The 20,047-nt window shown below is 32.5% G+C and overlaps 2 protein-coding genes and 1 long non-coding RNA gene across 3 annotated transcripts; all 3 read right to left on the reverse strand.

Annotated features, from left to right (window-relative positions):
• Positions 1 to 566: 566 nt before the first annotated feature.
• LOC134277203 (uncharacterized) lies at positions 567 to 2,750 on the reverse strand. Its single transcript, XM_062759526.1, has 3 exons — positions 2,710 to 2,750; positions 1,412 to 1,457; positions 567 to 989 (listed from the first exon to the last, which is right to left on the reverse strand). The coding sequence occupies exons 1-3, from the start codon at positions 2,748 to 2,750 to the stop codon at positions 699 to 701; spliced, it is 378 nt and encodes a 125-aa protein (XP_062615510.1). The 3' UTR covers positions 567 to 698.
• A 357-nt stretch (positions 2,751 to 3,107) lies between these two features.
• LOC134277199 (uncharacterized) lies at positions 3,108 to 4,036 on the reverse strand. Its single transcript, XR_009994206.1, has 3 exons — positions 3,993 to 4,036; positions 3,635 to 3,730; positions 3,108 to 3,161 (listed from the first exon to the last, which is right to left on the reverse strand). It is a non-coding gene; the product is annotated as an uncharacterized LOC134277199 (long non-coding RNA).
• A 1,554-nt stretch (positions 4,037 to 5,590) lies between these two features.
• On the reverse strand, positions 5,591 to 18,503 carry LOC134277201 (uncharacterized). The gene is made up of 6 exons (XM_062759525.1): positions 18,241 to 18,503; positions 17,851 to 17,991; positions 16,741 to 16,875; positions 8,709 to 8,757; positions 6,945 to 7,447; positions 5,591 to 5,746 (listed from the first exon to the last, which is right to left on the reverse strand). The coding sequence occupies exons 1-6, from the start codon at positions 18,478 to 18,480 to the stop codon at positions 5,591 to 5,593; spliced, it is 1,224 nt and encodes a 407-aa protein (XP_062615509.1). The 5' UTR covers positions 18,481 to 18,503.
• Between the last annotated feature and the right edge of the window lie 1,544 nt (positions 18,504 to 20,047).

Raw genomic sequence — 20,047 nt, forward strand, 5'->3', positions numbered from 1 at the left:
CTAAAGCTTTAACAACCATCGTTCCATAACTAGATTTTAGGGAGTAAATTTCCTCCCAAAGAATATCACTGATACAGTGTTTGCAACTACTATTCAATTTTTAAAAAAGCACAAAATCTGCAGGGTAAATTTCCTCTCTAAATTCACATTAGTGCATTGTACATTCATTATTTCAATAACAAACCAACCATTGTTTACATAGTTAGATTTTAGGGAGAACATTTCCCCCCAATTCTATCACTGATACAGTGTTCACTACTACAATTACAATTTCCAAATCTCAAGCTTATACAACCATCGATGACTTTTGTAAAAAAAACGTATTAATCCGCCTGACGTTAGGTTCAAATTTTGAAACAATCTAAAGTCATTTTTTTAGAACAATGATCTTTTTTCTTACATCAAAAGAATGAAAATTAAAATAAAAGCAATGAATTTAATAGCTACCCATTTTATACAGTGTAAACTGGGTTGGAACAGTTTACGCTTTTTTATAAATCGCTTCACAGTTTATAAAGCGTTAACTCCCAACCCAGTTTATACCGTATAAATGGTACTATTAAATGAATTCCTTAATTTAAACATTTCATAGTTTTGTTACTGAAAAGAGCAAGCATATCTACAAAGTAGCCACAATAAGAATGCAATTAATTATATGAAATGATACATTTTTAACAAGGAGATCCAGTGTTTTATAATCATTTTCTGATGAATTTTTTCACGGCCTCCTTCACTGCAGTTACTGTTACATCAATTAGAACATTGCCTTTGGAATCGATTTGTCCTTTCTGTTGCATAACAATATCCTCTTTGTTTACTGTCTGACAGTCCCTCATGTTGATTTCGCGTGTCTTAGCTCGTTCATCGATTATGACAGCATTCTCCGCATTGATTGTTGCAATTGGTAACTTACAAAACACAAATTTTTCCGATGTTTCGAAAGTTCCAAAGTAGATCTTTCCACCATATAGTACCAATCCACAATCCACCTGTAGACAAAATTTAAAATACTGCATCAGCAAAACAGGTTGAAATTATCAATTGATGTTTTTCCTACGAATATTTTGCTATAAAATACCTTCCCCTCTTTAAAGCACTTTGATCTAATGAAACAACATAACGAGCTTCATTTCGAAATATAAAAAAAAAACCATGGACCAAAACGTTCTTGATTTTTATATTGACAGCATAATCTTTTAAAACTCTCATTTTATAAAATTGTGAACTTCTGTTAATGTACTTTTTAACATTTACATAAATGCAAAGAATTTTATAATTTAAAATTTTAAAATAAAATATTAGGGGATGCCCTTTTATATGATTAGTAAAAAAAAATATTGCAATGAATACATGTATTAATTGTAAAATAAAGCAGTTTTTCCCTCGAAGAGTAATAAATGCAATGTTTTACCTCAGTCATTTCTTCCTCCTCAGTTTCTTTTTGTTTCCTTTCTTCCCTAAAGTAGAAAAAATAATATGAAGTAAGTTATTTAAAGGTTCAACGTATAACGGTATATATGTTATACAATACGTAATATCGCGATTACCTCGCAGTTATTTAACTTACTACCACTCTTTTGCAGGGGAGTCGAGAAAGCTCAAATCTCACAAGTTTATCGGGGCACATGGCATTGTTTACAGTAGTGACAATCGAATAATTTGAACAATTTTATGCAGAAAGTACAATGAATTGCTGAGAATTGAATTCCAAATAGTAGATTGTCAAATAAGGAAAGATAAGTTTATTTTATCAGCTATGAAATACCTCAATTTTCGATGAAAATTTAATGAGAAGAGCCCGCTTAGTTAAAATATCGTTAAAAATGTACCAATCAAGGATTAACTTCTCTCAATATTTAATTAGGCTAGTTCAGCTATTGTTAAGGAAGTTATTCCACTAGGATTTTTTAACTTATCTCTCCTTATGAATTCTACAATGATCGATCTTGCATTGTATTCAATAGCACATATTTCCCCAGCGAACAGACGTTCCTTACCTCCATTGCGAAAGAGTTCTACTAAGTTGAGTAATTGCAATATCAAGTATAAAATGTGTTAATTCTTATATGTACAGAATTTGAAGCTTGCCAAACTCCAGGTGACTTAATGAATCATATAGTAAAATATATCGAAAGTTATCAAATTAATATAAGATTTTTATCCTTCTACTACCCCTTACATCGACCTAATAAAGGTAACCTAATAAACCAAAACTTTATTCGGTCACTGCCCTAATAAAGCCTCTTGCATGTATTCCAACGTTCTAAAAGCATTTTGAAGTCATGTATATTGCAATTGCCATATCACCTTAGCGTCATAGTTTGAACTGCATAGATATGCCTAAATCTGTCCAAAATAGCCCGTTTTGGAGGTTGAAATGTAATAAAAGATATGTTGCAGGATAAACAAAATACATGATACATGTAACTGTTTAAATATAAGCGATAATTGGGCATGGGTCGAAAATGCATGAAAGCTCGGCAAGCCTCGCCCTTTATTACGTTTTCTTACCCTTGTCTAAATATCGCTTATATTTCAATACAGTTACCATGACTTTTATATATAATGTTCTTTTTTTTACAATTTCATTTGTTTAACTGCATTTAACTAAAATTTAATTTTTTTTTCAGCTAGGCATTTTGTTTTTATTATGAATCAATGGTACCTGATATGAGGAACACAATTATAAGTGTATAAGAATATAAGTACCTTGGAAGTGCTGTCATGAAGCACTGGGGCAGTGTTGTCATTTCTTTTTTGTAGTGACTTCGCTCTACAAAATAGACAGAGACATTAATCAAAGAACACAATTATTTAAGTTTCGTATGTGAATATCCTTATTAAAAAAAAACATGTTTCAAGAGTCGTTGAACAACCTGTTTTTTAGGGTGTTTTTCATGTATCAGAAAACTTGAAATATAATTTTTTTATTGCAGTAAGCTATACTTATTTTAACAAGCATATCACTGCATTTTTTCCTCGTCCTTGATTTTCACGGAATCATGGGATTTTAATTTTTATAATTGTGACTATGATCGGGTTCATAATGCATAAATTTATGTTCTAAGAGATAAGGAAGGACACGTGTATTGTTTATGCATGCTTACCTGAGTTGTTGGTAGAGTGTCCTCATGATCATTTTTCTTTGTTTCTTCTTCGATCTGAAATGAAATGATCAGATTTATTTCCTTTACAAAATAAATCCAATTATTATAGCGATGGTAACTATTGTCTCAGATCTGAGCCTTGGATTTGTACGCATAATGCCCTGATATAGACGACGTTATTGTGGTTAAATTTTTATGTTACAATATTTGTTACCGTTGAATTGAGAGGTGAGTGTATTTTGTCTCTTAACTTAAAAATTATCCATCTGTAATTATCAATTGCCAAATCAAAAATTATTGATTTATAAGACATTATATTTGTCTTCATCGTTTATAATAATGTAGCGGATTGGATAATTTTGTACAGTTTATGGTATACCGGGTACCTAAATGTACATGTACTGGTAAAAAAGGACATTTTTTTCCAAAAATTGAAATAAAAAAATTTTGATTGTCGATATGCAGATTTATCATTTGTGTTTATGGATATTAGAGAACATGGCACAAGTAATGTGTTCTTATCTTACTCTGCTTTTCATCCGTGCTCTTGCGGCAGCAGCCTCAGCATGTTTCAGAGCATCTTGTTGTTGTATCAATTTTTGATGAATTTCTGCATGTTGATGCTGTCAAGTATAAGTTACATTTTAAAGGTTTAATCATATCGCCTAACAAATAAAAGTCATTTTTATCAAAGTTTAGACTTTTCTAAAAAATCTAACTAGTACCCAATTTAATTGAAAAGAATGGATTACTTTAAGTAAAAAAAAAACTTATTTTTTCAAAGTTAAGTAATGTGATATTAAAAATTTACTTGATACTTAAACTCATGATATATAGATCTTTACAAATAAAAATCAAGCAGAAAGGTTCACCTTTATACCTTACCTTAATTGTATGATATTTTCTTCCCAAGATTGGGACCATTTCTTAGTCTAAAAAATAAAAAAAAAGCTTCATAATTCCTTGATTGTGTCATGTAATTTCTTTTAATTTTCCACTCCTATATAAACACATACACTACTACACCTGTTTACAAATTATTTACTCATTTGCTATACAAATTTTAAACTTACCTCTGTCAATTCAGACTTAAGCAAATTTATTTCTGTCTTCAATTCTTCATTTTTCTCTTGCTCAGTTCTTAATTCTTTACACAAATCCTCGTTTCGCCTCTGCTCTTCCTTAAGCTTTTTTCAGTCATAGTTTCACTAGGTTTGGCAATATCAATATCTCTTTCATCCTCTCTCAATGAAACTGATCTAAAAAAATATGTTTGAAGAATTAAGATTGATATCAATTTCTTTTTTCATTGACATTTCATTGCTAGTAATTCAATCATAGATTCAATTAAATATACATGTTCAACGAGAATTCATTATTTAGATTATGAATTACAGTCTTTTATTATTAAATTACAAATGTCATATATTTCTATTACATGCGCCTTTAACAGGCACGAAGCATTGTTTTTGAAAGGGTGGGGCGTGGGGGCGGGGGGCTACGAAAGATTTTTTTATTTTTTTTTTTACTTACCTCTAAAAGTTAACAAGCAAAAAAAAAAAGAAGGAAAAATGCCAGAACCTGAGAATCCTATTTCGTAAGGGTGGGGGGGGGGGGGGGGGGGGTTGTTGGCTAACTTTTTTAAGGAAAACTTCCTTTCACTTTTCAGGTTCAAACCCTTGGCATCTTGGCATACAATTCTACATTTTCCTTCATATCACTATACTGTGCTAAGAAGTGTGGGGGGAACCAACCTCTCAATGTACATTTTCAATGGAAAGGGGGAAAAAGTGGGGGGGGGGGGGGGGGCCTTTATTGCTACGTGCTTGTTAAATACACAATAATCATCCATGTACCTGGTGGAATTTTCATTATCACTAACTTCAGTTTCTTCGCCATCTTTCCTGCTTGCTTTTTACTTGTGATTACATTCCTAATGAAAAATGAAGTAGAATAATATTTCATTCTATATACGTGGAACATTATAAATAGTTAAAGAGCATCATTTATATTTGCCAACTTTTAAATCGCTACAAATTACTGCATTACTGCCTGCTGTAGAGATAAGATTTTATCTTCCAAAAAAAAAAGATTAAATAAACAAATTGGTTATTAAAAAATATAATTTACATTGCGAGTTTGGATCAAGTGCCATACAGAAGAATCAGAAAAGAGATGGTTTGATACTTACTCATCTTCTCCTGTCTGTTGATTGTCTTGGATCTCTTGGACGTCTGAATTCTACTACAGCTAGCGATTTTTTACTGAAATGCATGGATTAACAAAATGTGTTCAGCATTCATTTGTAGACCAATTATATTGAATTTATATTGAAATTCAAATATGTAATTCATGAGATTAATGTTTTATCGGTTTATGGAAGTCGTGTAAAATGTTTACCTCTTTATGCACATTTCTTTGAATTTGGCAAAATCAAGCTCTCCATTTGTAATCTGCCTCAATAAGACCCCCTTTCTCTTTTTCTACACACTGCGTCCATGCCATGAGATGCGTTTTTTTATTTCGCCCTTTGGTTTTTTTCTTATTTTATTAAGTTTCCAGGATTGGAAGAAAGCGTCTAATAGAATCCACAATTCATCATCTACTGATGCGCAGTGGAGATGTGTTCTGTAGGAATTCTTTAGTTTAGTCTTCCGCAATAGAATTAGCATGTTTTTTTATCATCGTTTATAACATTGTTTTTTGCTCCTTCCTCAAGAGCATTACCAAATACGTTATCTGACACCAAAAACACACGATTATGACGTCACTTTAAATTACCTACCAGTATGAAATAGTTATAACAAGTGGCCGATGGACCACATCGCTCACCTGAGAAACTTTGGTCATGCTGTTCTTTAACAAGTCCCCCCTTCGTAATACAAATTTTGACCAAGCCCTATCCCCGGGGTTATGATTTGGACCGTTTAGAATCTACTTTTTCCTGAGATTCACATAAGTTTCAGCTTTTCTGGTCCAATGGCTCTAGTTCTTAAGAAGGTTTTTAAAGATATTTCCATATACATGTGTACTAGTATTTCAATGTAAAACTTGGATTCCCTATTGTGGCCTCTCCCTACTCCCAGGGGTCATAATTTGAGAATCTACACTTCCCAGGATGCATCCAGATAAGTTTTAGTGTTTCCTGCCCAGATGTTCTTGAGAAGAAGATTCTTAATGGTTGTTCCTATATATTTCTGTGTAAAACTTGCATTTGTGGCCCCGCCCTACCCCAGCGGATCATGATTTTTACAATCTAGAATCTACACTTTCCCAAGATGCTTCCACATATGTTTCAGCTTTTCTGGCTATGTTGTTCTTGCGAAGAAGATTTTTAAATGACCTCACCCTATTTTTGTATTTCCTTTATTATCTCCCTTTGGAAAAGGACTTGGCCCTTGATTTTCATAGTTTAGATTCCCCTACACCCAAGGATGCTTTGTACCAAGTTTGGTTAAAATTAGCCCAGTGGTTCATGATAAATGTTTACAGACGGAAGTACAGCTAGACAGACAGACGGACGGACAACAGGTGATCAGGTGCTCAGGTGAGCTAAAACTCAGTCATTTAAAATTGAAATATTATTTTTCAAGCTGTAATTTTTTTTAATTTTGTTAAGTGTTATTAATCAAGTGAAAAAAAATGCTTCAAAACAGTAAATACGTTTTATTTTACTGTAATGCGCGAAATACAAGCACGTATTGTGCAACAAAAGGCACAGCCCCCCCCCCCCCCCCTCCCCCCGTTAAAACAAGATTACTTTACCTTTTTAAAGTGGTCTCTTAAAATTGAGTATTATAGAGACAAAATTTAAAATAATAAACAAACTTTGTAAACATATATATTACTTACATTCACTCCCATAATCACTGCGGCCTGTCCTCTCCACATAAGTGCGCATTTTTTGGCTGATTTTTCTTTAGATTGACACTCTTCCCGCAGTTTCCTAAACAGTTTTACAATTTCAACGAATGAAGTCTGTTTGGAGTATTCATGTTTGGCATTGTGGTTCAGCCCAAGGAGCATTGCTTCCGTTGGTGTGAGGTTCTTATAAATATCAATGCACACCTTCTGAATACTTCCTTCCCTTTTCATCAAATTTTGAAGGGCTTGCCGCGTGTGGTTTCCTCCCAAAACCTCAATGTGGGGGAATCCCTCCACTTGCACTACATCCAGTGATGCATCTTCAGCAGTGACGTGACCAATCAGGACGGAAAACACTTGCGGGGTATCAATAAGTTGTTTTTCCAGTTCCCTGACGTGGGATTGGTCTAAATCCCTGACTTTTCTTAAAGGTGCAGGCTCAATCAAATTGCAGATTGGAACAAGTAGGTTTCTTCCTATAAAGTAGAGATAATTATAATTTTTTACAGACACCTCATTTGATTGTGGAAGAATCATGTTAATTACAATTGTCGGTATATTATATAAGCATTTAAATTAAAAAATTAACAAGAGGCCCATTGGCAACATCGTTCATCTGAGTAACTGTTCGTGCAGTTCTTTACCAAAATTCCCTTTTTCATGTTTTATGGCCCCCTACACCCCTACCCTGTCATGATTTTAATAATTAGAATCTACATTACCACAGGATTTTTCTGCATAACTTTAAGCTTTTCTGGCCCAGTGCTTCTTAGGAAGAAGATTTTTAAAGATTTTTTTCCTGGGTGTAATACTTGGATTACCAATTGTGGCCTCGTTCTACCCCCCAGAGGTAATGATTTTTAAATTTTGAATTTCTACTTCCCCAGGATGCTTCCATATAAATTTCAGCTTTCCTGATTCATTGCTTAATTCTTGAGGAGAATAGCTTTAAAGATTTTTCCTACTTCTATGTAAAACTTGAATTCCCTATAGTTGCCCGTCCTAACCTCAGGGGTCATACTTTTAACAATTTAGATTCTACACTAGCTCAGGATGCTAACACATAAGTTTAAGCTTTTCTAAGATTTCCTATTGTGGCCCCTCCCTTTCTCCGGGAGTCATGATTTATAACAATTTTATTTTAGAATCTACACCATCCCATGATATTTCATGAAATTTTTCAGCTTTTTCTAGCCAATTGCTTCTTGAGAAGAAGGTTTTTATAGATTTTTCCTACATGTATGTATATTTCTATGTAAAACATGGATTCCCCAGTGAAGCCCCGTCCTACCCTCAATGGTCATGATTTTAACAATTTAGAATCTACACTACCAAGGATGCTTCCACATAAGTTTCAGCTTTCCAGGCTAAGAATATGTTTAAATGACCCCATCCTATTTTTGTCCTTTCATTATCATCTCCCCCTATTAGGGGGCTTTCAGCGCTAGCAGTTCTTGAGAAGTTAAAAATGTCAAAAGTTTATACAGACAATCGAACGAGAACATCGGGTGATCAGAAAAACTCACTCGAGCTCTTAGCTCAGAAGAGCAGAAACGTTTGTTATATTTATTAAATAATAATTATTGTCTCGTTCAAGCGAGAGTAAAGCAGTTGAATTTTAACCGTACCCTCTTTCTTTCAAAGTGCATAAAATTTGCTAGAATAATTTATATAAAATTTTCAATTTATAATACACAAAATAAACAGATTTTTCGCTTAGTCACAAATAAAACTTACCCAACAGCTTTGTGTCCAGATCTTTAAAAGCAATCTGTTTTGATTCATTCTGAAAAGAATAAATACAAGATCATATTTAATTATCAAAGGCCTGAAGGGCCTGCAAAGTTGACGCGCTCGAGTCAATTGAGCTTTTTCATGGGCACTAAACCTTAATATACCGGTATTCAGCTTATTTGAGATTGAATATTATATGCCTGATCCATGTTCGGTTCATAAATAAAGTGTTTATTGCCTTTCCTTTATCATGTGTTTATATATACTGGTTGGCACTAATGGGCTTCTGTATTATTTTGACTGGATTCTATAATAAATTTAAGCACACCAGCTGCAGTGGTCAGTGTTCTGGAATAATTAGGTTAAGGTTTCGTCAAAGGTCAACATGTCTAAAAAATATTTTTACAAGTTATGGTATGAAGTCAAAACGTTTACATTTTGTAAATATATCACTGATTAATAGGTATTACTTAATAACAAATAAAAAAAAAAAATTTTGAGAAAAATTTTTTCAGAAAATGTGAACATTTTTTCGAAAAATGCACCTGCTTAATTCTGTCCTTTTGTGATAACCAACATTGTAGAAATAATATATGTTTATCATTGAACGGCAAGTTGGACGTGAATGGTCTCCGAATGTCATGTATAAAGACAAGACCCCTATAGAATCCGCCATTTGCAGTGTACATTTGTATTTTCACTTTCAAGTCTTAACATTTGGACAAAATAAACAGGGAAAACAACTTTCCAGAGGCTATCCAAGTCCAACTTGCCCTTCATTGACATTCATTTGTAGTTCGATATCTGAGAACTTTGAGATGAGACATTTGTCAGTATTTTTTTTATTTCGGGGAGTTTCATTTCTGCACCTTTTCAGTTTTAGTTTCTTTATCCGAGTTACAACAAACATGATAATAATCAAAGTACTGAGACAGTACTGAAAGACGGGGTCAAAATAATCTTCATGCTAGATTTCACAAGTGTGATTTTTTTAACGAGTTTTAATAACAACTTTTATTTTTTCATTAACATTCTAAAAACAAAACTATGAAAAATATACATTCACTTTTTTCATTTAATTTGATTTGAAGAAAAATTTTAATAATTGCTCAGTCTAGAAACCTTTCTGAACTTCTCCGAATTTCATCAGGTACGAACTAATAAATTTTCCGGAAGTAAACAATGGATGATGCGTACACAGCCATAATAATACGCAGGATAGTACTTTGTCTACTAGTGTTATTTACAGTTAATATTTTTAGTTTTAAATTATCAAAATACTTTATTAGTTGAGTTAGAGAAAGTTTCATATCAATTTCTTCAGTTTGATACAAAATGTTTATGTTTTGATCGACACAATTTCTGCACTCTTTCGTATGCGTAGATTTAATTCATGTGTTATCACCACCGCTTCCTTTTTCTATTTTTAGACCTCTGAGAGTAAACTAAAAGACGGGGTCACGTGACCCCGTCTAACAAAAAGGAAAACCATTCAGAGAGAGTGAACGTACATGTAAAGAACACATACATGGGAATAATTTTATACATCAATTTTATTTTTTCTTAACATTGTTGCTGCGTTTTAAAATTTGCCCAAATTTACGAGATCTTTAATATTATGAGAAATTAACAGCTGAATTAATTTAAAGACACTAGGTCTAGCATAATAATACTTTTTTCAAAAATTTCTTTCTTATACAATGTATCAATATACAATGGACATTTCAAAATAAATGAAATTCATCTTCTATATCATGAAGATTAGAACATGTACATAATCTATTATTTTTAGGTACGTTATGCTGTCGACCTGTTTCAATATTCAACGTGTGAATAGATAACCTGAATTTTGTTAATAGTTGTCTTAATTTGTTGTCAATAGATTTGTTAAATACCATTGCAAACATGAATTGTCGATTAAATGTTGATATAAATTACACTTTGAAGAGTTTGATATATTTTCTAACATAGCTTGCCTAGAAACATCTAACAGTCGTTATTTTATCATGAGATAAGATATATCATTTAAGGTAGTTCTATACTCGGCACTAAATGGGCTCAATCTTTAAAAATCTGTTTTTATAAGATAGACATACATCCCAGCAATGGATAGACACGAGAAAAGTTATATGTCAACATATTCACTTTTCCGCTATAGCCTATCTGAGTATATACCCCGAAATGTAAAATACTGAAATTTTACCTATCCTAGATATTGTTGTATATTAATTAATTTAAGTCTAAATATTCAACTTTAATACCCAAAATAGAGTAGAAACATGTTAGTAAACTATATTATATCATTGTTTTGCATGAATTATTATAAATAGATGCACTTTGTTAGGCTATTGTATCAAAATTTAATGTGAGAAAATATGCTCACAGGACAATCTCGGTCTTTTAAAAAAAATATGGACTCAAACTTTGTAAATTTGCATTATTTTTAATAAATTATATTTAAGAAAAATAATAAGCTTAAAAAAAATATATGTTGACGCATTACTTTTCGTGGTATGAGCTCTACACTAAAGGGACCCCTGTTACAACGCACTTTGAAAAATTACGCACTTTGAAAAAAATTTTCAACGTGCGTTAAATTTTGGGACTAAGTCAACGCACTTTGAAAAAATAAAATTTCTTTTCAAAGTGCGTTAATATGGACCATATTAACGCACTTTGAAAAAATATGTATGGATTTGTCAATATTCCTGCAAATCTTAGGTATGATAAATAATTGAACCTGTTTGATACTTTTTCTGTGAAGAGGTCACTTCAGGATGTGAAAGTGAGCGATTTTGATTTTTCCATACTTTGAAAATTCTTTCTCGCTTAAATGCTTTACTGTACTTAATTTTTTTTCAAGTTTGCATGCATTTTATGTTAACTTAAATTTATTGAAAGTTTTCAACGTCATACCAGTTATGTGAACACATATATTTGGGTGTAGCATAGGCATCAGTACCGGAAAGGGGGTTACATGTAGGCTTATAAATATTTTTCAAAGATATACATAATTAATATAAACATGTATGCATTAAAAATTGGGGCTTACCTGTGGGGTCAACTTTCAATTTGCTACCGACGGCTATGTACAATGTTTAAGAAAAAAAAGAGTTGGGATGAGAGACCTTCTACTCGTCTTCTCCTTGTTCTCAAAGATTTTAAATGAGTTCATGTAAATTTAAAAACGTTTTTCGAAATATATAATTATTACAATTTGATTTCCTCTATTACTATAAAATCTAAATCCAGAATTTTTATTTTCATGCATATCTTTTTTTCAAAGTGCGTTAAATGCCTCCATGGTAAAAAATGTTTATGTGCATTCTTAACGCACTTTGAAAAAAATTTTCAAAGTGCGTTGAGTGTGTCAAAAAATTAACGCACTTTGAAAAAATTTACACACTTTGAAAAATTTTTTCAAAGTGCGTAATTTTTTCAAAGTGCGTTGCCACAGACCCCCCTATTTTCTTTCTACCAGAAGTAATATATTGCCACGGATTTCTGTAATACTGTTAATGTTTGAGTGTATACTTGTACTAAAAAGGTTGTACACAATTTAAAACAATAATTATACACACCCAAACCTATTGTCCCTAAAATTTATCTTTAATATTTTACTCAAAAATAAATAAATAAATATATAAAACGCACTTGTCTGTAAATTGGAGACGATGAAAATGAAAGTAATTCACTGATTCTCAGAAACTGGATGATTTTGCTACAGAAAGTAACGAAGTGTGTGCAAGTGAATCAACTTTTGTCAAATTCTTATTCAAAAGATAATTTTGCATTGGGATTCGTGGGTAAGCTGGTTGGGGAGGGGGGTATGTGTTTAATGCAATAATTATTATTCAAAGTAAATTTTGTAATGTTTAATTAGTAAAATCCATAAATTGTCTAAGTCAAATCGTAGTCATTACTTTTCTTCCGAATCATCACTTTTAGCTTCAACTTGGCCGCCGATAGTCGCCTTGATAGTTTGATACATATTCTGATGTAGCATGTATATAGCAAGTGTTTTCGGCGCGGCATAAAAAACATGCATCATTCACATAAATATCGTTTTATTACCTAATTATTTCTGTCAACCGAAAGTTATTTCCATCCTTCTCTTTTAAATTAATTTATCCTTAAACTGTAGAATATGTGTTTGTTGACGCGACCGACTTCGAGCAAAATCGTTACCGGATATTTAAAACGCTTAGTAAAAGTCAAACCAATATAGTTAAAAAATCTCATCTCGGAAAAGGTAATTGCGGTTCCGGTTTTACTATTCGTAAATGACGTAGTGCGAGTATAGAACTACTTTAAATTATCTTTTGTCCAAAGCATAGGCACTTGGGGTATGGACCCCCCCCCCTTTCCATTTTTTTTTTCTTTTTAAATCTGGCTTCGATTCACCTTTTACCTAATTTTCTATTCTAATATGCACTATATGTTATCAAAAATGCAACTCTTTTGTCTCTACAAGCTGTTTTTAAAAATGCCGTTTTTCACTCTCTTTATATGTATCAGTGAAAAACGGCATTTTTAAAAACAGGCTTGTAGACAAAAGAGTTGCATTTTTGATAACATATAGTGCATATTAGAATAGAAAAATAGGTAAAAGGTGAATAAACCATTTTTAAAAAGAAAAAAAAATGGAAAGGGGGGGGGGGGGTCCATACCCCAAGTGCCTATGGTGTCAAAGTTGACCTATAATCTGGAGATGAAGTAAACATATTCAATTAAAAGTAAACCCTCTTTCTAGTTAAAATATACAAAACATTTTTGGAATGATGAAGTTGACTTTAGGGATTCAGTACTTTTATTAACATAGTGCATCGTTCTTTCCTTTAAGATTATGTACTGCTACCCTCATTGGATGAAACAAGTGGATACTATAACTTATTTTTAAGAAATGTACACTGTAATATGTTCTACGGTGCGACCGTTGGGGCGAGCGCAGTTATTTACAATCAAAAACCTTAACACAACTTTATATATATATGCAGATATGTAGTTCTCCAGAAAAAATAACAAGAGGCCCACGGGCCTTATAGGTCACCTGAGTATCATGTAACAACTTTCCAGCGATTGCATTTGGTTCGTGTTTTAATCCAAAAGCCATGAAATTCACAAATTTTGAAGAAGGCACCATTGCTTATCAAAGGGCAAATTTCAAAGCATTAATTTATTTTTTGTCAAAGTACCCCCTTGGTACCCCTGACCCAGCGTCCCTGAAAGTATCTATTTTGAAAGAGGCCCCTTTCTTCATTATAAGGCCAGCATTTTTTTTGTTTAGGTTTAGTTATGAGCATGAGAATAAAAAAGTCCCAAAGGAGAAGGAAATCAAAATTTTTTTTAAATCAATTATTAACATTTGTTCATTCTTTTTTTATGCTATTATAATAGGCTCCTTACCAATAGACACATAATGCTTACAAATAGGAAAGTAAAACATTTAATTGCTTATTTCATCATCTGCCAGTTTGGGCCAGTTATATAAATTTTGTGATGTTGGTCAAAATATATTTTAAAAAATCAATTCTTTAAAAGTCTTTCAATATATCTTCATTTTTTTTTAATATGTGTTAGGTGAATGTGTAGACATTGTTCTAAAATTTAATCCTATCATAAACAGACAGATATTGCGGGTGTAGGGTGAACATTTTTTCAATCAAGAGTAAAATAATTTTTCTGGCTGATACAAATAATACTACATGCCTGTATATATTTGTATATTCTTCATCTTGCTTTAACAATTTCTTCCTCAAATGGACTGAACTTCTCCCATAGTTTTATTCATTATATCTGATGCATAAGCAACCCTTTTCTGAAGAATGATGCTTAGACTGTAAGCTATAACAGAGACCTAAACAATGTTGCTGCCCGCTGGCAATATGCAACAGCTACCACGGGCAGTTTTACAACCTGGGGGAGGAAAATAATTTACAGACAGATACTTTTGAAACAAATACATAATTATCTTACCAGCATGTCATTGTGCAACAAATGATCAGCATTTTATTTGTCCTTTGAACAGGTGAAACATTTTAGATGGCACTTGTATCGATGAATTTTACACTGAACCAAGCTATCTTTCAGGATCTCGCTTTAAACCGGAAGTGCGGATTCGTAAATGTGAAATCTCAATCCCGACTCAAATTTGACATCGGAAAGAAAAAAAATTGTTAAATTTTTACCTGAACATTCAAAACCTTGAGCGGAGGGTTTGTAAAACTGAAAATAAAATAAATCCTGGCCTTAAATATGTAATTAGTTCATAAGCATGTTAACCAGGATGTTCAAAGAATTCATGCATTTCAATATATAATCATTAGAGCCCCACCCCAAAACAAGAACCCCTGACCCTGGGGCCATAAAATTTATCATTTTGGTAGAGGCACTCTTTCTCATCATAACTATGTACTTAGTTAGTTTATTTGATACCCAGGAGCAGAGGAGAAGATTTTCAAAGAATTCATGTATTTTCACTATATAATCAATAGAGCCCCACCCTAAAACCAGAACCCCTGACCCTGGGGCCATAAAATTCACAATTTTGGTATAGACACTCTTGCTCATCATAACTATGTACTTAGTTGGTTTATTTAATACCCAGGAGCAGAGAAGAAGATTTTCAAAGAAATAATGCATTTTCACTATCTACTAATTTAGCCCCACCCTAGCACTAAAACCCCTGACCCAGGGCCATGAATTTTACAATTTTGATAGAGGACTCATTGCTGATTACAATCATGCAAACAGTTTGACTGCTTGATGTCCAGGAGTAAAGAAGAAGATTTTTAAAGATTGCATTAATTTTAGTGGTTTTGGCCCCACCCCTCAGGCCCCAGGGGGGCAGGGATCATGAAATTCACAATTTTTGTTTCCCTTCACCTATAGATACTTTGTGACAAATTTGGTTGAAATTGGTTCAGTGGTTGCAGAGAAGAAGCTGAAAATGTTCAAATGTTAACGCACGACGCACGACGGACGACGGACAAAAACAGATAGCAATAGGTCACCTGAGTTTACTCAGGTGACCTAAAAAGACAGACCAGAGAACTACAGTGCCATCCATTGAAAAAACTGTACAATGTACCGGTATATTTATTGAGCACATAATGCGCCGATTCTCGATTTACTTCAATTCTTTCTTATTTTTAAACTTCCATCTTAAAATATCATTAACCGTGTGTTCCTAACAGTTTCTTTGACTGTCTCTACAACAAAACAATCCTTATAATTGTTGTTAATAGCCCTACTGGTCCTGAAATTGAGATCATCAAACATATCGTCCATTAATTTTTAATTTATACTGTCATTTTGGTTTGCAAGATAATCCAATCTAACGTCCCTTTGCAGATCTATGTCAACTACGAGAGTACTTCATAGAGTAAGGAATTTTTCTTAATGTATATGTTTGAAATTGGGAAAAGAATTTGATCGAATTAATCCAGAACTAAGCAAAACTTTTTGTGCGGAATAAACATATATATATTACAGGTTTTTTTTTCAATGGGTGGAACTGTAGCTCTCCGGTCTGACAATTTTTTTTTCCGGAGTGGTACAGATCTGCAACTAGTTACATAATAATGGGGAGCAACATTATATTTGATGATATTAAGAAAAATGTGTAGACATTGGGCTTAAATAAAAATAAAAAAAAATGAACGAGTATTCGGCCAGTATCATTTTGTACAATTTTATCCTAACCCTGTCACCAGGTCCGCTACAATATCCTAAAATATTTAAGACCACCCCCCCCCCCCCCCCCAACATGTCAAACCTAAATTAAAAACATACTCAATGATTCAAGTAAAGCTACTGGTACTTCCGATTTTAACTTGCAAGTCGGCAAAATACTGGGCAGGGACGATCAATATTTATGTTTCTCTTTAGAACTGTTACATAATTAAGGGAACGCATTAATTCCGGATTACTATAAAATAAGCAGACCATCTATAAGTGCCTGTGTCAAAAGGTGCTCAATTTATCTTTTAGATTATCATTATTTTTATCATATCTTAAAAATATGTTTACTCACAGTGTTTATTTGATCATCTGCATCATTGTTATCATCTGCAGTGTTGTTTTGTTGAGATGAGCTACTTTCAATGGAAACACTCGCCGCATTGCTGCTTCCCGTGGCTTCTGTTGAACTGGCAACCGCAGCAAGATCCTACAATTTACATGAATTGTACATATTTTTTGACAATATGCATTTATTTCATCAAATATTTCATTATAAATAAAGACATACACAGACAGGCACAAACAGACATAATACTTTGGGACTTAATCAACCAACTCCGCAGACCTACCCTACCTCCTCCCGTTGAGTTCTCTTTTAGTGTTTTTTTTTTTTTTTGAGTCGCATCGTTTTCGATGCAGCCTCATTGTTATCACCTGGCAATTCTTTCTTATAAATCTGAACTGCGGCGGCAAAGGACTCAACAATATTGATTCTTAATACGTTATTAAAAATAGTGCTTATGTACATTGACAAGTTGGCAATATCCATTGTTAATTTTAAACTGCTAATAACACAAAATCTCACACATACATGTTGTTTTAACTTTGATTTTTTCCTTATAGTTTTCATTTAAGTACTGAAAGCAATTTAACTCACATTCATTTTCCAGTGGCGAAGCATATTTTTGAAAGGGAGGGGGCTGAAAAAAACGTGTCACCCCACCCCAAAATGCCCAATCTAGAAAATCATTTTGCGTTGGGAAGAGGTGCAGGTAGATTCAGCTCCCCTCAGAACCAGATCCACATACTCCATGAATCTCATTTGACCCTTACCGTTTCAGAAAGTGTGTGTGTTGGGGGGGGGGGGGGGGCTTTCAACATCAACTCTTACTCAAGTATTTAAACAATGTGGAAAATGGACCAAAGAACACACCTCATATATTCAGTTTCTTCATTCTTATTTAATCTTACATGTATTTTCATGTTAAACTTGGTCCTACATACATGTATACATAAAGTGTATTGAAGTAAAATTATTCACACTTTCTCGTAGCCGAAAAGAGAAAAAGTTATTAAACTTAAAAATGCACTAAAACATATCATTTCATCTTCATCAGTTCTAATACGAGTATACTGATATTCTAATATCAAAATTAGACTGTAATTTACTTAATATATATACCTGAACACACATGTTTTCTCTTTTTGCCCATTGTAGAAACGCTGTCCTTGATGTTCGACACATTTTATCAAAATTCGCGTGTTCGGTGGAATCAAAATTTTTCAGCGTCAGAAAGAGACTTCTTCCCTCTTTTAAGGTGACCTGAATAATTATAAAAATACATAAATAGAATAGTATTTCTTTAACAAAGACCTGAATTTACGTAATGAGAGTTTTAAAATCATTACAGTGTACATATGTAAGTTTTGGGGTGTAAAATTTAGTGCGGATCATGTACACTGATGTATGCTACACAAAAAAAAAATCCTACCAAGTAAAATTAGAATTGGACTAGCAATGAAGAAGAATGTGTATTTAACGTAAACATTGCCTAGATAAATGTTTATTTACCTTGATCATCCCAAACTTGTTACTGCTACTGATCATCTTAATTTCGCCACTGTCTTTGTTGTCCAATAAAAGATGTCCATTAATATTAAAAGTCCACATATTTGTATACTCCAGTTGTGCGTAAGTATTAAGACTGTAAGAAATAGATAACTGGAACTCATGAAAATTCGGTATATGTATGTTCAGATAAATATTCTTAGAAAGTGTGGGCGGGTCTGCTTTATCAATGCGACCAATCATATTCGATTAATATTTAATTATTACTGGCCGCCAAGAGATGATTGGTGTTTTCGTAGTTGTGCGTTTATGCGAAACTAAGAAATTAAGAGTATATATAACGTTACACAATTTTAAGAATGTGTCTATAAATAAACAAAAAGCATAGAAATTATAATTTTAATGTTTGGAATAAAGGAGTAATTCAAGTATATCTAGAAAATAAATAGAATTATAGATTGATAATGCTACATAAACATATACTTTTAAAATGATATTTTTTTTATCAGCTTTCCAATACATGTTTTGTTTCAGTTCGATGAAATGTAGTACAATCAAATCATATAACTGACGTTACGATACAAGAACTTATCTAGCATAACAAACCATAAATGACTGCATGGAGTACATCTATCAAAGAAAAAAAATGAAGGAAGGAAGAACAATACATATAAAAGAGACTATTTTTGATTAGGTGGACAACATCTTTTCAAGTCAACTCTTAACATTCTTGTCCTTGTTTTTGCACACGTTTAATTATTTGAATAAAGGATAAACAAGTATGTTGTAAATTTAAGAGTTATTGCTGTCAGCACTCACATCTACCAGAAAGTATTTAATGGGTCTGCTGGATTGAATTGAACAAATTTTATTGACAATTAAAGCCAAAAGGATAAGACACAAGTTCTGAAAAAAAACTTAGATATACTTTTCTTCTTATTAAAAATTTTATAACATTGCCAAAGTAAAGAATAATTATTTTCAGTAACAATTAGTAGTGTCAAAGACTGTAAAACTCTTGATACCAGAACACAATGTCACATATACAAAAAATTAAAATTTTTCAGAGAATCGATTACATTCTTTTAAAAAGGTTTGAATAACTTTAAAAATTTCTACATTTTGTTGAAAAGAGAATTAATCAACACCCCATAACATCAAATGGACATCTATAATGCACAAATTGTTGAATGATAATAAATTATTCATGAGAGAATATTGGCCTGCTGCTGAGCAAAGCTGAATATTACATAAATCTTTATTTCTTGTATAAGCAATTTGTTATCATAAACATGGAAATTAAATTTCGAATCGGAATATATATAATAAACTTTTTTTTTCACTTAAGACTCTATTTACTGTCAATTTCGTGTTAAACATTTAATCCTTTGCAAGCTATATTTTTTTTTATTTTTGGTAGATTTCCTCTTCATAAAAAAATCTGTTTTATTATTTTTGACCGCGGGTCAAATTTTGCCAACTGAGTTTTAGAGTGAGTGGAAGAAATGAATCGCTGAAATTACTTTTAATCAAAATGAAACGTTCCAGGATTTTCCATTGTTCATACTGGAGATGAGACAAAACAGAGGGGCTCACCAGTGATGTTTAAAACAAACCGAGGAATCTTGGTTTACGCACGTAATTGCATTGTAAATTCAAAATTGGTATCGGGAAAATTTCGTGGAATTTTTACATGTGTGGTCAAAAAGACTTTCATTTTTTTTTATTTTAACAGCATTACTTAACTTTTTTAACATTAATTGAAATTCTGACATAATATAAATTGCAGTAATTTCCCACGAATATCTTA

The sequence above is a fragment of the Saccostrea cucullata genome, unplaced genomic scaffold (genome assembly GCF_032062105.1).
Source record: "Saccostrea cucullata isolate Sc308-1 unplaced genomic scaffold, CSIRO_AGI_Scuc_v1 ctg7172, whole genome shotgun sequence".
Classification (NCBI taxonomy): Eukaryota; Metazoa; Mollusca; class Bivalvia; order Ostreida; family Ostreidae; genus Saccostrea; species Saccostrea cuccullata.